The following is a 16022-nucleotide window of genomic DNA, read 5'->3' as shown; positions in this document are numbered from 1 at the left end:
TAGAACGAGCAGAATCAAATAAATTGCAGAATGAATCCAGGTAAAAGTAGGAGTGGCAGAGTTCTTCCCAGGCTTGTGTCTGTACTGTGTTCTGTTACTGGCCGTTCTGTGAAGGCAAAAATTAGGAGTTTAGGAGAAAATGAAACACTTATAAAACTACTAGATATTTTGCTAATAGAGCTAAAAATGTACTATCTGGCATGCAAACACAATATTGTACAACATGTTTGACTATACCAACTCTGTTTAGATTGCAATCACATAGAAACTCTAAATGTATTAAATTAGGAGGCATTACAACACACCTTTGACCACCAGTTGTGTACTGTGATGAACTCCCACATCTGGAACGAAACAGATGTACGTTCCTCCATCGGAGCGCTGGAGATCGGTGAGTTTGAGCGAGATTCGGCCATTCTTGAGCTCTTCAGGTAAAACTTCTGCTCTGTTCTTGTACGCTGGGTGTTGTTCCTTAACAGAAACTTCTCCATGGATAATATCGTATACATTCCTGGTGTCGCTGTGTCTCCAGTAGACTGTCAGTTGTTTGTCTTCAAGTAAAAAGCTTCTGTGACTGCACCGCAAAACGACAGAGTCTCCTTCAACGCCCTCTTCAGCCGACCTGTGCTGAGAGGCTTGAAAACACAACTTTGTTTTAATTTTATAAATTTAATTGTTCACTACTATTATACAGTGGGGTCCAAAAGTCTGAAACCACACAGAAAATCTGTTTATTTTTTTCCTCAAATATTTAATATTATAATTCTTTCTGAATTTCTAGGTCCGAAATTAAATGTTGCTTAAAATTTTACATTGATCAGTAACTTTGTACAGTCAGATTTTCTTTAATTCAAATGTAAAATGTTCTTAGGAACTTCTTAAATCATGATGGAAATGTTTTGCAAATAAATTGTAATGGCAAAAAAAAAAGTATTAATTCATAAAACTGCAAAGTAAAACGTTTCACTAGGTGTTTAAAACCTTAGTACCCTACTGTACAATAGTGATGGGACAAAAGCTTCAAATCAATTTAACCAATTGCTTCGTAAAATGATTCACTGTTTGGAAGCGTTCGAAACGCCTCTCTGGCGACCCCTGCTGGTCAGAACGGTGTATTTGCAACAGACACTCAGGCCAAACATGCATAAAACACCTTTTACAAACCCATTCCAAATGTTTTTTTTTTTTTACTTTTTTTACTCTATAAAATGCAATTAATCATCTAATAAGATTAATGATCAAGTGTCTGTGTAATGTGTTCTTTTATCAATTTCCAGGAGTTGTTTTGTTTGTTCCATGGATTGCTCAACTAAACAAACCAATAAGAGACTATTAACTACTATTATTCCTTGCAATTGTACTAATGTCTATTTAAAACGTCCACAAATGTATAAAACTGATGAGAGATCAGGTAAAAACCATAGATATTATTTCAATGGTTATGTTCGCCGCTGGGGGGCGATCTCACTGAATCCGCATGATTCATGTTAACAGTGATCATCGTCCCCTAGCGGTGAACCATTCACATTTCAATACTACTGTAAATATATATTTTTTCAGAGCCGCAGGACAAATCAGCTGACTTGGGCAATTTGATACAGGCTAACCACTAAACAAAAGATTCATAAATATTTCTTAGCTTCATTGTTTCTAGATCGACCATCACAGTATTTGCTCTGTTCTTACCTGCTGTATCTATCAACAGTACCAACAGATAGATGAAACAGCATCTGAAAATCAAGAGAGAACATTTAAATAACTATTATGATGAGCAATGTCAAGTGTACAAAAAGACATTCAAAATATTCAGCCATAATTATAAAAAAAATGTCTTTCAAATGTCAAGTCACCTTTATTTATATAGCGCTTTTTAGAATACAAATTGTTTCAAAGCAGCTTACAGAGATAACAGGAAAATAATGTTGTAATAGTATTGTTAAATTCAAAATTAAATGTTTAATTGTAGGCCTACATGTATAGGCTAAATATACGGGTCATTCTATCACATATTGCGCTTTAAATCATGGGACATAGACTAGGCCTACTGACTAAATACAACAATAATTCAATATCTAACGCCTAAAAACCCTTCCGAATCTCACGAGTAGGCTACAATGAAAATGAATGATGATATACTTATATATTTAACTACATCGTGCAGTTCTTAAGAAAGCCGTCTTACCGTCGGTACTTGTACTGTGTGTGAAGGATATTCTCAGAATTAGCCGTCAACAAAAGCGTCATACTGCATTCCTGGTTACAAGTCAAATAATTTTTTTAAAAGTCGCCTTCTCTGTAAAAGTGAAAGTCGTGAATGTTCGTGAATGTCCGTAAATGAAAGTGATTCGCTGATGCAGGTATGACGTCAAAGCCCCGCCCCCTGGTTACCTCGAGTGTTTTTATCAACGTATGAGTGATTTTGAAGCAGTTATGGTCATATTTAAAAACGTACGTTTTAAAACTAAGTGATACTGCTTATGGCCAGCGATATCGGTTCTTCAGCGGTTGAGCCCAAAGAAACATACATTGACAAGTTAAAGCAAACTGAATGGGTATAGCCTACACATCCAGTAAATAACATGCATCTTAATAATCTCAATCAAACATATAATCAACACTATTTTTATTAAATAAAATGTAAGAATGTGACACCACCGTCATAAATGTGTTTGAAAGTTGATCTGCTCTTCTCAATGAAGTTTATGAATTTCGTTTTATTGTTTTTATTTCTTCATTTTAATGCATGAAATGTGATTTTTAAATAATGAATGATTCGATTCCAGTTCAGTACATAATTTACAAACACATCTGCACATTTAAATGCGTGATATTTTGAACATATAGACCAAACACATATAGCTTTGATTAAAAAAATATTTTCTTTACAAATCGCGCTAGCCAGAAAGGGCTTTAAACTTTGTCATCTTAAAAATATCTGAGTAAATGTAAAAAAAAAAAAAAAAACTTTTCATTTTTAGTATTGGTTTGCATTGTGTAGTGTAAAAAAAGGTAGTATAACACATCATCTATAAACAAACAAACATTTAAACAAGTAAAATATATACATCAATAAAATGTTTACCCGACATCGGGCCGATCTCAGATACAGAAAAAGGCCCTGAGCTCTCGCTGCATTTCATTATATAGACAGACCTAATTTCAAATGTAAATATGGGTTCACAGTGGAAAATTACCTTACTGTCCCAGGCTTACTGGGGGCAACCATTTGCTAACAGCGGGACACTGTTAACCCTTCTGAGAGGGCAATTTGTCTGTAAGACACGCACTTCTGTGAGCAAGATATTTCTAATTTCTTAAGAACTTTATTACCTTTTGGTTTACTTTTTTGGGAATGAGACATTTGTACCAGTCGCACTGAGACATTTCAAATAAAAAAATGGTAAAAAAAAAAGGTAAATGGACTGCATTTATATAGCGCTTTAAACAGACCAATGGCCACCAAAGCGCTTTACATATTTGCCTCACATTCACCCATTCACACACTCATTCACACACCGATGGCGGTGTCTGCCATGCAAGGCGGCGCCATCCAGCTCGACGGGAGCAGCTGAGGTTAGGTGTCTCACACACACACACACACACAGCTGGAGTTAGGTGTCTTGCTCATGGACACCTCGACACTTGGTCAGGTGGAACCGGGGATTGAACCACCAACCTTCCGGATTGTAGACACTGAGCCACTGCCGCCCAAATAACATACATGTATAAAACTCGATGATAATCATTTCCATTAAACCATTTAGATTATTGTTTGAGTTTGGGAGATCTCACCACGAGTGGGAGGGAGTGGGGGTCGAGGGAAAGAGATGTAGATTAGGATGAGGAGGGTGAGACCTTCATCTTTATAGTGCAAGAGAGTGAGTTCAAATGGTCTTCCAGTTTTCCACGAGCAGAATCAAATAAATTGCAGGATGAATCCCGGTAAAAGTAGGAGTTGCAGAGATCTTCCCAGGCTTGTGTCTGTACCGTGGCTTCTCACTTGAGCTGCTCTGTGTTCTGTTACTGGCCGTTCTGTGAAGGCAAAAATTAGGAATAAAATTAAACTCTTTGAAAACTATTAGATATTTTGCTAATAGACCAAAATGTGTACTATCTGCCATGCAAAAACAATACAACATGTTTGACTATTTATACCAACTCTGTTTAGATTGCAATCACATAGAAACTCCAAATGTATTAAATTAGGAGGCATTACAACACACCTTTGACCACCAGTTGTGTACTGTGATGAACTCCCACATCTGGAACGAAACAGATGTACGTTCCTCCATCAGAGAGCTGGAGATCGGTGAGTTTGAGTGAGATTCGGCCATTCTTGAGCTCTTCAGGTAAAACTTCTGCTCTGTTCTTGTACGCTGGGTGTTGATCCTCAACAGAAACTTCTCCATGGATAAAATCGAATACATTCCTGTTGTCGTTGTGTCTCCAGTAGACTGTCAGTTGTTTGTCTTCAAGTAAAAAGCTTCTGTGACTGCACCGCAAAACAACAGAGCCTCCTTCAACGCCCTCTTCAGCCGACCTGTGCTGAGAGGCTAGAAAACACAACTTTTTTTTTAATTTGACATAAATATTCACTATTATTATGCAGTGTGGTTCAAATCTGTTTGTTTTTTCAAATATTTAATATTAATACAATTATGTCCTGATTTCTAGGTCCGAATCAAGTGTAGCTTAAACATTTACATTGATCAGTGACTCTTTGTACAGTCAGATTTTATTTCATTCAAATGTAAAATGTTCTTTGCAACTTCTTAAATCATGCTGGAAATGTTTTGGGGACCTCTGCTGGTCACAACAGTGTTTGCAACAGAAACTCAGGTCAAACGTGCGTAAAACACCTTTTACAAACCCATTCCAAATGTTTTTTTTTAAAAGTAAAATCTATCAAATGCAATTAACTAATCAGCTAATAAGATTAATATCAAGTGTCTGTGTAATATGTGTTATTTTATCAATTTCCAGGGCTTGTTTTGTTTGTTCCATGGATTGCTCAACTAGGCTATATTAACTACTATTATTCCTTTCAATTATACTAATGTCTCATTTAAACGTCCACAAATGTATAAAACTGATGAGAGATCAGGTAAAAACCATAGATATTTGTTCAATGGTTATGTTCGCCGCTGGGGTTTTTGGATTTGGATCTCACTGAATCCGCATGACTCATGGGTTCACAGTGATCATTGCCCCCTAGCGGTGAACATTCAAATAATAACAATAATAAAAAGATTATTTACAGAGCCGTTGCTGAAATCACGTGACTTTGGGCCAAAGTTAGAAAAAAGCTTAGAAACCTTTATGAATCTTTTGTTTAGAAATATTTGCCAAAGTCTTTGGCAAATATTTCTAAACAAAAGATTCATAAAGGTTTCTAAGCTTCAGTGTTTCTAGATAGACCATCACTACTACTGTACAGTATTTGCTCTGTTCTTAACTTACCTGTATCTATCAACAGTACCAACAGATAGATGAAACAGCATCTGAAAATCAAGAGAGAACATTTAAATAACAATTATACTGAGCAATGTCAAGTGTACAAAAATAAATTCAAAATATTCAGCCATCATTATCAAAAAAAATGTATTTCAAATGTGATAAGTACCGCCTATCTTGGCTTTAACAGAAGAGGGTAAACCTGATTGGTCCAAGTCTGTTAACTGACAGCTATTTTGTTCAATGGAATGAATGAAACATGAATCGCTCTGCATGATTTGTGTGCAAGCTATTTCCCCGCAAGTCTGTCAAAGAGTGTTGAATTGAAACAGGCCATGAAACAGAATTTTGAATGAATAAATTCAAAAATGTACCTATGCATAGTCGTTTCTTTAAAAAAATAAAAATAAATCTATTGCACATGTATAAATATAAGAGTCATTCTATCACACATTGCGCCTTAAATCATGGTAGGCTACATACTGACTAAATACAACAATAATTCAATATCACACGCCTAAAAACCCTTCCGAATCTCACGAATACAATGAAAATGAATGATGATAGATTTATATATTTAACTACATCGTGCAGTTTAAATTGAGAAAGCCGTCTTACCGTCGGTACGTGTTGTGCTGTGTGTGAGGGATACTCTCAGAATTAGCCATCAACAATAGCGTCATACTGCATTCCTGGTTACAACTACTTTTTAAAATTCAAAAGAGGCGCCTTCTCTGTAAAAGTGAAAGTCGTGAATGTTGCACCGCCTCTCGGTGAAGGTGATTCGCTGATGCAGGGATGACGTCAAAGCCCCGCCCCCTGGTTACCTCGAGTTTTTTTATCAACGTATGAGTGATTTTGAAGCAGTTATGGTCATATTTGAAAACGTACTTTTTTTTAAAGTGATAAAGTGGCCAGCAATATCGATTCTTCAGTGGTTGAGCCTAAACAAACATCAAGTAAATAACATACTCAATCAAACCTATAATTAACAATATTTGCCTTAAACAACTTGTAAGAATGTGACACCCCCGTCATAAATGTGTTTGAAAGTTGATTTGCTCTTCTCAGAAGTTTCTGAATTTCGTTTTTTTTTCTTACATCATCATATTTTACTAATTTCAATGCACGAAATGTGATGTTTAAACATGAATGATTCGATTGCAGTTCAGCACATAATCTACAAACACATCTGCACATTTAAATGTGTGATATTTTGAACATAAGGACCAAACACATAGCTTTGATTAAAACATATTTTTCTTTACAAATGTGTACTATAGCCTATGAATATATATATATATATATATAAACATATCAAAAATATAAAACATAAAGAAATTTACAAAGCTGTACAAATAAAAGGTTGTATATTTAAAAATATATATATTGTTTTACAATGATTCTTAAGTTGCATGGAAATATTTAACAAGTGCAGTTTATTCGGTTTTCATCACTTTTTGCTTGATTAAATAAACGCTTTGTCTATAATAAACCTGCATGATGCAGCCTGCAAAGACCTCTTATATGTCAAAATATCAAGGCACATTTGATTTCACATGTCATGACTTCATTAAATACTTTATATATAAATGAAATATAATGAAAACGCCAAAAAAAAAACTATTTTACTATTAACTCTTTCCCTGCCATTGACGGAATTTTCCATCTTTCACTGTTATACAGCAGGGGGCGGTATTACACATCATCTGTAGCCTACGAGTACTGAATCTCCTGATCAAAACACAGGGGAAGAAGATGCAAAAACAAGAGATCTATGTAATCATATGCATATGTAAAATAACGAGATTATCAACATCAAACAGCAAATAAATCAAAACTGCCTAGTGTTACTGAATGAAATGTCGACCCAGGATGAGCTACTGGACTGTGAAGCTTTATGGGTGTTGCTGGACTCGATTACTACATCTGTGTTTTGATCATCGTTCTGAATCCGATCTGGATGTAGTCTTTGACAAAAACGTGATTTTCTCAGCTTTTTGCTCAAAATGTTGTTTTTTATGAAAAAATGTTGTTTTTATGTTCTTTCTTTTGATATATATTCGTACAACAAAATATTCTGGTTTACATGAAACTTAAAAGAGTTAATACTAAAATACTAGTATAATAACAGTTCAGCAGTTTTAAAGTAATATACACAAATTAACTGTTGTGTTTAATAGCTCCTTTCTCCTGAGAAATAGGTGTAGTGTGACTAAACATATACATAGCCTATGTTTTATGTCCGCCGTACAGAACTCTTATCTTTATCGTTAAGGCATTTTGTCATTAGGGATGTTAGATGGTTAAAAAAAAATAGCAAAATGTTTCTTGTTTTTTTTGTCAGTGGAATTCAAATGTAGATGATATACAGTATACATGTTTATATACTGTAATCAAGGGCAGGTTTGTCTCCGGCTTATGGTCCGCTCTCTATTCAATGGAACCTGTAAGAAAATAAAGAATCACAGAAGGTAAAAATAGGGAAAGTATTTGAATGTTCTCATCAATCTACAACTTAAATTAGTCTTCCCACTACAGTGATTTTTAACTATTCACAATGAAAGAGCTCTGACAAAGACAGAAAAACTACATAATTCATCTCTGTTTAATAAAAAAGATGCAAATGACATATAACTGTATTCCTTTCTTTTATAATCTGTCTTTATGGTGGTGGTTGAGGAGATTTGCCCGTCCATATGTAAAGCGCTATATAAATGGAACCAATTATAAAATGGAACCAATTATTAATAGTTTTTATCTTAGTAAGGCATTTTGAAGCTTTGAAAGACCTACTCACATGAGCCACAATGAATGTATGAATGCTCATGTGTCCCTCGCTGGTGATGTGGAGTTTATAATGTCCACAGAGTTTAGCTGTGATGTTCGTGATGCTGAGAGATCCGCTGTTGTGGTCCAGTTTCAAACTGTCTTTGAATTTGAGAATTTTTTTATTAAATGGAAGTTCATCATTGTTTGTTTTATTCAGTGTTGCTATGACAACAAATTTAGCATTGTGTTTTTTGGAATCCGCAAACTTCCACCATATCATGTCCATTCCCTGTATTTCAGCATCATCAGTGTGTAGCGTGACCGATTGTCCCTCCATCACTGACACTGACGTGATCTTATCCTCCTTAACAAACACACCTGGAGAACAAACAGAAACAGTTTTTCAGATGTGATCGAACTATTGAGCAAATGTTTTTATGCGCCATTCCATTTTAATTCACAACTTTGGATGGAAACAACTAACTTTGTGACTTCCTACAGCCTGTATAACTACGGAGGCTCTAAAGGGACATGGTGGTGGGAAGAAATATGAGTTGGGAGAAAAATAATAAATCAATACTTTTGCGCTTCCCCGAGAAACTTTGCGTTTGCTTGCAAAACCTTTGCAGTAACTTTGCAAAGTTTCTCATGGGGACCGCAAAAACATTGATAAATATTTTTTCCTTTATTTCATTTTTTTCCCATGTCCCTTTAGGGCTCCGTGTATAACAATAATCTCTACTTAATTTCATAATTTCAGTCATTGCCACTAAACTTGTTAAATCTTTCGGATGCTGCTGGTTATAGTTTGGACTTGGCAGATCGAAGATAAAAGTCAATAATTTATCAAAGGACAAACTCGCCCAAAATATTTGGCTTATTGGTAACAATCAAACAAAAAAATTGTGATAAAATTTTTTTATGAGGGTCTCCGGATCGTGCATATTTCATTCCAATTGGACCAACAGCCTAGGAGGAGTTAAAAAAAGTAGTTTTGTTAGAAAATTTGAAAGGGTGGATAAACAGAGAAGCACTGTACATCATGACCCAACAAGCCTGCAGTCTCTGTGCTCCTACTCATCGCTCTCTGTGTTTGGGACTGTGGAAATGCCCGTCAATAAAGCTCAACAACATCCTGGGCTTGAAACCTGGATTTGCCCAGAGGACACAGCAACACCCTTTCTCCCACAACTCCCAGCAAACTGGTTTGATTATTTGTAATATCTGCAAAAAACACATCTCTCCTCTGTGTGACAACTCCCTTCGCCGTGTTGTAGTTGTGGGTCAGTGTGTGGTCAAGCACTCGGTTGATAGTTTAAATTTTAAACTTTAAAACAGCGCACCATCATCTCGTTTACTCATGTTTTAGTTTCTCCTTCACTCACTGGCCATCATTTCAGCTTCATTCTGTCTCTAAAGTTTCTCTATAGACCTGGCCAAGACAATAAAGAAATCCTGAAATGTGAAATTCTTTAACGAAATTTGACAAACACATAAATACAGTGGTCAAATCATGCTTCTTTCAGCTTCGACTACTAGTAAAAGTAAAACATATTCTGTCAAGAAAGAATTCAAAAAAGCATTTTTTCCAAACAAAATTATTACATTTATCTTGCCTAAATGTTTGCGCTCATTGCATTTTTACAATGGGGTAATATTGTTGTTAAGGATTTACACATCACAAGGAAGCTTGATTTAAATTGTTTAATTAATTTGAAAAAAGTAGCACAAATAAATACAATAGAATAAAGATAATTAAAGAGAAAAGTTTTTGAATAGGTGTAACACTAGTATTCATATACAGAAACTGAATAAAGTAATCAAAAGGAAAATAACACTGGGTAGTATTTTAGTCCTGAATAAATTAAATACATAGGCTATTAATCCTGATTCCTTTAACTTAAAGCCATCTTTTGTTGTTTTGACAACAAAATTAATGACAGACACATATGGCTGCCGTCACTTTAAGAGCTAGTGCACGGATCCTGTGTTCATTATACTGGCATGCGTTTTAAGCTTATTAAAGACAAAACCGACTATGTTTAGAGTATAGCCTACTCACAAAGACCGAAATTGACAATTTTGCGTGTTAAAGCAATATAATCCGCGAAAATAGTTACTGGCCAGCTGTTTTTGAGGCGGATTTTCTATGAATGTGCGCATAGAGAAAATAATCTCAGAGACCGCGCGAGCACTGATTAGTTTAAAATCGCTTGAATGTTTAAACTGGTAAGACTTAAAAAGACTTCAGTCACGATGCACTGCTGGCCCGATTGTGCAAGTGAATATTCCGTCATGTCCCGACCTTACAGTCTATGGTCCCGACTCCAAAACGCGAGTGTGTATTATTATCGCCGCAGCGCTTGATGCCTGCCTTGCACAACACAGAGAGAAGCATAGGGGAGAGAAGAGATAGAAGACGCGCGGCGCCGCTGAACACTCACGCTGTTTGTGAAATTGCGTCTGGCAGATAGTTGTTAAAAGAATGATTTGATTTTATTATGTGTGTGGATTACGATTGCGGGAATTTCCCGCATTATAAATGGGAGACCTGCGGGAATGATTAGAATTATGCGCAATACCCGCAATCCCGCGCCAAAATTCGAGCCCTGGCTAAGTATTGTGCAAATTAAATCATTACTATCGAGGGTCACCAGCCTCGTATCGCCAACTTTAATAAATAAATAAACTCAAAACGAAAGTAATGGCGGATGTCACGGACGACTGCCGCACACACATAAAACACAACGTAAAATCCAGGCCTGGTCCTGTCTCATCCTTCACTGTCGTCGCTCCTCATTTTATGCTTCCGCTCCTCCGTGAGATACGAGGCTTCGCTCTGTTCTCTCACGACCCCCGGGCTCGTCCCGCTCGCCACAGATATATTTCAAGGTATTTGAAAATTCCAGTATCGTGACCAGACTATTTTGTGTCGTCCGGCGGACATTTACTGACAAATAAACATGAATTTCTCAGTCCAGGCAACAATAAGAACAGGTAAACATTGTTCATTTACATACACTACCAGTGGCGTAACGGACGGACACAGATGATAACCCCTCATGTCAGGTGCTCTTCTAACCCCTCCTGCTTAAAAACCAACACTAAACACTTATTTCTCTCATAGAACGACCTCGCTATCCGCTAACAAAGCCGTTTATCCATTTCCATGCAGCCTTTAACACTATCAAACTCCATCCTGAAGCTCACAGATAAATCTCTTCAGGTATCTTCACTAGGTTGTACTTTTCTGAGCAATTGGATAGTAGTGCAATGCAGCATTTTCCATGTTACTCCCTCCTTAGGATAAAATGTTTAGGTTGCTTTGGATAAGAGCGTCAACAAAATGAATGAATGTAGATGTAATGTTCTTGAATGGTGTTTGATATCTGAAAGGAACAGCCAAATGAATCCTCAGTTATATAGTTACTTACTATTTTGTAAATCTCTCTTCTGATTAGACATGTCCCCGCCTGGTGAAAACAAACACAAATGTTAATCTGGTGTAAATGCAGCACACAGAGCTTCAGTTTGCACAGCTGTAGGCTACTAACACATTTTCTGGAAAATAAGTTGCCAAATTAACCCAAATTGGGTTGTTTTTAACCCAGCATGGTAGTAAAGTAGTAGTACTAAGTAGTAGTTGTTTTGACCCAGCAAGTTGATTAAATAACTACATCATTGGAATAAAATTAACCCAAAATGGGTTTATAACTAAAGCCAGAAATCAGAATTATAAAAATCACTTTTACACACACAGAATGACTATAAAAAGGGGAAAATGTGTTATAAACGAGAACAAGGGCTAACATAAATCAAAAGAAACAATGCGCATTTGAGAAGAAAAGAAAAAATGGCAGATCAACAGCTACACAATTTATAGTTAAATTAATTGTTTTTAACATTTTAATAAACATAGATGAATATAATAATTTGCATTTAAAACCAAATTAGACATTTTTTTATATTATCCGCCACCAAGGAAATCACTACACTATAAAATTATTTATTAGATTCAACTTTAAGGATTTGAATATTGCACCAACTTATTCAAGCAAACAAAGGCAACAAGTAAACTTCTAAATTTAAGTTCACTTAACTTTAAACTCATAACTATAAATCCATAAACTTAAGTTGTTTACGGAAACAATAGCTTATTGCCTAAACTATAGACTCTACTCTATTTGACAAACAAATCTGGAGCTATATTATAGGAGTTTTAATAACTCTTTAACACAAGTTAACATGACCTTTTTTTTTTTCTTTTTTTCTTTTTTTTACAAACTAACAGATTAAGAACGACTTTCAATCCAAATTGGGTTTCATCAACCCAGCGTCTTTACCCAACAGTCTCAACCCAGCGTTTGGGTTAAACAAATTAATTCTGGGATAACAGCCGGCTGGATGTACATTATCCCACTTATTTGGAGTTCCCATGTGATTTCCTACAACCCACGCTGCCATCCTCTTAGTCACACCCCTCACCTGAGGACAATCTATAAACCTGCTCCTCCAGTTTTCTGTTCAACCTCACCTTATAATGCTCTGGTATACACCCAGATCAAGTTTAGCTAATGTTCGGGAAAGGTTCTCTCAACATTCCGAAATAGCTATAGCTTAGTATCAATCATGGTTCAGAGAAAATTTAAAAGTAACATTCTAAAACTGTTTGCAAAATTCTAAAATAGAATTCTCCATCGTTCGGATAACCAACAAAACATAACCAACTTAATGTGAACATTATCAAAATGTTGAACACACTTTTGTTAGCTGGGAAATACACAGCCAGTTTCTATTGAATCCTGTTTCTTAGATAGTCGGCTTCACGACAACATGAACCAATGTAATATAAGCACATGATATCTTACCGTCTGTCTCCACAGCCAGCAAAGGAACTGCTCCTGTTTAAACCAAAATCACAGACTTTATTAAATGACACCTTTTGACATAGCAACTTTCAACCAGGTTACACACAGTTGTACAGTAACTTACCATTTTGTGAACAACTGTCCTCTTTATATGTTTCCCCGTCTGAGAAAAAAAAAAAACACAGATAATGTCTTGAATGTGAATGTATACGAAACAAGAACACAGAAGTAAATGTAACCTTTCTTACAAAACTATATTTTGCATAATCAAGCGTTCTTTTGTGAAATCAGCTCTAGGTAACACGTACCACCTTGATCTGCCCGTTTAAGCATCTTGTGTCGATGGTAACAGTAAATACCACACACAACTCCAGCCAGAGCCAGAGCACACACACACACCAGCGCTATTGCACCTGCAGACAAACCTGCTGCTATCATGGAAAGAGAGACACCATATCAGTATTAGATCTGCTGAAACTTTCTTGATTAGCTCTGTGAAATATCAGTGCTGCTGTACCTCCACATGTGTGACAGAGTGTGTTGATGTCCAGATGTGTGGTCTGGTTGCTGATGGGATTGTTCAGCACACAGCTGTAGGGGTTTTTATCCTGATATTCCACCTCCAGAGGTAGAGAGAGACTGATGCTGAGAGCAGACGCACTGATGCTGGACAATACACTCATTCCTGCGTACCAGGAGAGAGTCGCATCACACACATTCACCACTGAACACACCACTGAACATGATGATGATGATGATGATGAAGAACAGTGTGAAGAGTTACTGATGATGACAGTAACAGGCAGAGGACCTGGAAAGCATGAAAGAATAAAGAGAATAGCATGTTTCACTCTACAATGGATTCGGATTGACACTGCAATGCAATGAAATTAAACCAAATGCATCCAGAGAACGACTCACCAGAAACAATAATACTGAATTTCCTCGGTGGGACCTCATTTCCACCAAAGGTCTGTAGTTCATAATCTCCAGCATGTTCAGTTGTGGTGTTTGTGATGGTCAGAGATCCAGTCTTGTCCAACTTCAGTCTATCTCTGAATCTCCCATCAAGAACATCATCATATAATGAGACCTTGTTGACCTGTCTGTTGATCTGAGCTATACGAGTGTTGTCAGATCCAAACGTCCACAGTATCAGCTCAGCTTTCTGGATTTCAGTAACATCAGTGTATAAAGTGACAGACTCTCCCTCCATCACGAACACTGACTTCACTTCACCTGTAACACCGAACACACCTGAAGACAAGAGACAGTTTCTCAGGCAGAGAATTCAGTTTTGTGTTCAACAAAAGAAATAAAGTAGGATTGATTTGGACATGAGAGTGAGTAAATGATGACAGAATTTAACGTTTTGGTGAACTATTCATTTAAGTCTTGTTCCTCCAGCAATCCTGTTCAAGTTACAGGCCATATTTCAAGTCCCGCAGGATATTTTGTGAATACAGTAACAACAAAATAGTGAATAAGAAACGAGTTCTCAGGGAATATCACTGATTCCGGTGTAATGTTAATGCATAAGTCAACAAGACATCAACACAGAAACAAAGCATCATGTTGGTTTCATACCTTAATAAAATTAACCATAGTTTTACTATAGTATAAGTGTAGTAACCATGGTTTCTTGGAAAATTGATTACCATTTGTATAACCACAGTTTTACTGCAAGTAGCAAATAAAAAAAACATGGTTAGCCTAAACTATGATTAGTGTAGCAAAACCATGGTTTATTTGTGTAAGGGTTTTTAATAGGCTACTTGCACCTGCAGAATTAGAAGTTTTTCTTTCACAATCTCCAGACAGTTTCAAGACCTCTAGACCACAAAGAATTTTTTTTAACTTTGATTCCCCCTAAATTAATATATTTTTTTCTTTAAAGTTTGTAAAGTGAAGTGTGAAACCATTTCAATCTACTCACCGTCCACGAGTAACCCGGCGAAGATTAAAATAAACATATTTCTGTACGTGTGAGTAAAAATTGAGTAAACGAAGTCCATTGTTTTCCATTGTGTCAGATTGTTCGATGTCATTGAGCCGTTTTTAAACGAGCAACGATTATTATTCCACTTTTCTAAGCGAGTTTATAAACTGACTTCAGATCGATAGATTTACGAGTTTACACGAATGAAAAAAAAATTGCGACTCATTGAAGACATTCAGAACGGAGCTCCTTCAGCCTCACGGTAAAAGCCCTCCACAACATTCAGACTTGCAGTCGACTCTTCTCTGCACTGAGGCCCCATCCACACTACTGCGTTTTAGTTTAGAAACGGATAATTAAAACGAATACGATCTCCGTCCACACCAGCGTTTTAGCTGCGTATTAGAATTGATCTCCGTCCACATTAAAACGACTGAAAACGTGGATCACGTGACCATTCACCAACACTGGGCATGCGCGTCCCGGTGTAAACACAACTTCATTGATAAAATTATCCCACCATGCTCTGGGTTAACCACAAACCGACGCTCCGTACGGTCAACGCCGCCGCTGCACACGGGAATGGTCACAGATCACTCGAATAATAGCTTGACTCCGGCGCATGTAGGCAGTTATAGCGTTGTAAAATGCAGAATTTACTTGTACAACAGCTGCTAGCAAAGATATACGCCATGACTGATGATGACACCCAATCATAGAGCCGAGCGTGAGCCTCTACTACGTCAACGTTTCTAAAGTCCTCCGTTTTGACCCGTCTACACTAAAACGCCCTCCGGAGATTCAAAACGAAAAACGGGTCGGCAGCGTTTCTAAACTTCTCCGTTTTGGGTCTCCGTTTTTGCCGTTTTAGTGTGGACGGGAGGTGCAAACGTAGCAAAAGGTCTCCGTTTTTAAACGAAAACGCAGTAGTGTGGACGGGGCCTGAGATGTACAGCAGATGAGCTGCTTTTATACCAGACCTGTGGCGG

The 16022-nt window shown here is 36.8% G+C and overlaps 3 protein-coding genes across 3 annotated transcripts; all 3 read right to left on the bottom strand.

The window, feature by feature from the left end:
* Window positions 1-14: 14 nt before the first annotated feature.
* Window positions 15-2289, bottom strand: LOC130073739 (myelin-oligodendrocyte glycoprotein-like). Its single transcript, XM_056239315.1, has 4 exons — window positions 2183-2289; window positions 1692-1730; window positions 306-637; window positions 15-106 (listed from the first exon to the last, which is right to left on the bottom strand). The coding sequence occupies exons 1-4, from the start codon at window positions 2242-2244 to the stop codon at window positions 15-17; spliced, it is 525 nt and encodes a 174-aa protein (XP_056095290.1). The 5' UTR covers window positions 2245-2289.
* Window positions 2290-3905: 1616 nt separating this feature from the next.
* Window positions 3906-6150, bottom strand: LOC130073743 (myelin-oligodendrocyte glycoprotein-like). The gene is made up of 4 exons (XM_056239318.1): window positions 6073-6150; window positions 5461-5501; window positions 4224-4553; window positions 3906-4032 (listed from the first exon to the last, which is right to left on the bottom strand). The coding sequence occupies exons 1-4, from the start codon at window positions 6135-6137 to the stop codon at window positions 3917-3919; spliced, it is 552 nt and encodes a 183-aa protein (XP_056095293.1). The 5' UTR covers window positions 6138-6150; the 3' UTR covers window positions 3906-3916.
* A 1688-nt stretch (window positions 6151-7838) lies between these two features.
* Window positions 7839-15084, bottom strand: LOC130073750 (uncharacterized). Its single transcript, XM_056239326.1, has 9 exons — window positions 15031-15084; window positions 14016-14351; window positions 13612-13905; window positions 13406-13525; window positions 13219-13257; window positions 13095-13127; window positions 11661-11699; window positions 8255-8604; window positions 7839-7901 (listed from the first exon to the last, which is right to left on the bottom strand). Exons 1-9 carry the CDS (start codon window positions 15065-15067, stop codon window positions 7851-7853), a joined length of 1299 nt encoding a protein of 432 aa, XP_056095301.1. The 5' UTR covers window positions 15068-15084; the 3' UTR covers window positions 7839-7850.
* Between the last annotated feature and the right edge of the window lie 938 nt (window positions 15085-16022).

Source organism: Rhinichthys klamathensis, unplaced genomic scaffold (genome assembly GCF_029890125.1).
Source record: "Rhinichthys klamathensis goyatoka isolate OS25496 unplaced genomic scaffold, OSU_Roscu_1.1 h1tg000558l_1, whole genome shotgun sequence".
NCBI lineage: Eukaryota > Metazoa > Chordata > Actinopteri > Cypriniformes > Leuciscidae > Rhinichthys > Rhinichthys klamathensis.
Note: the sequence above shows the minus strand (reverse complement) of the source record. Positions and strands in the feature narration are given on the sequence as shown.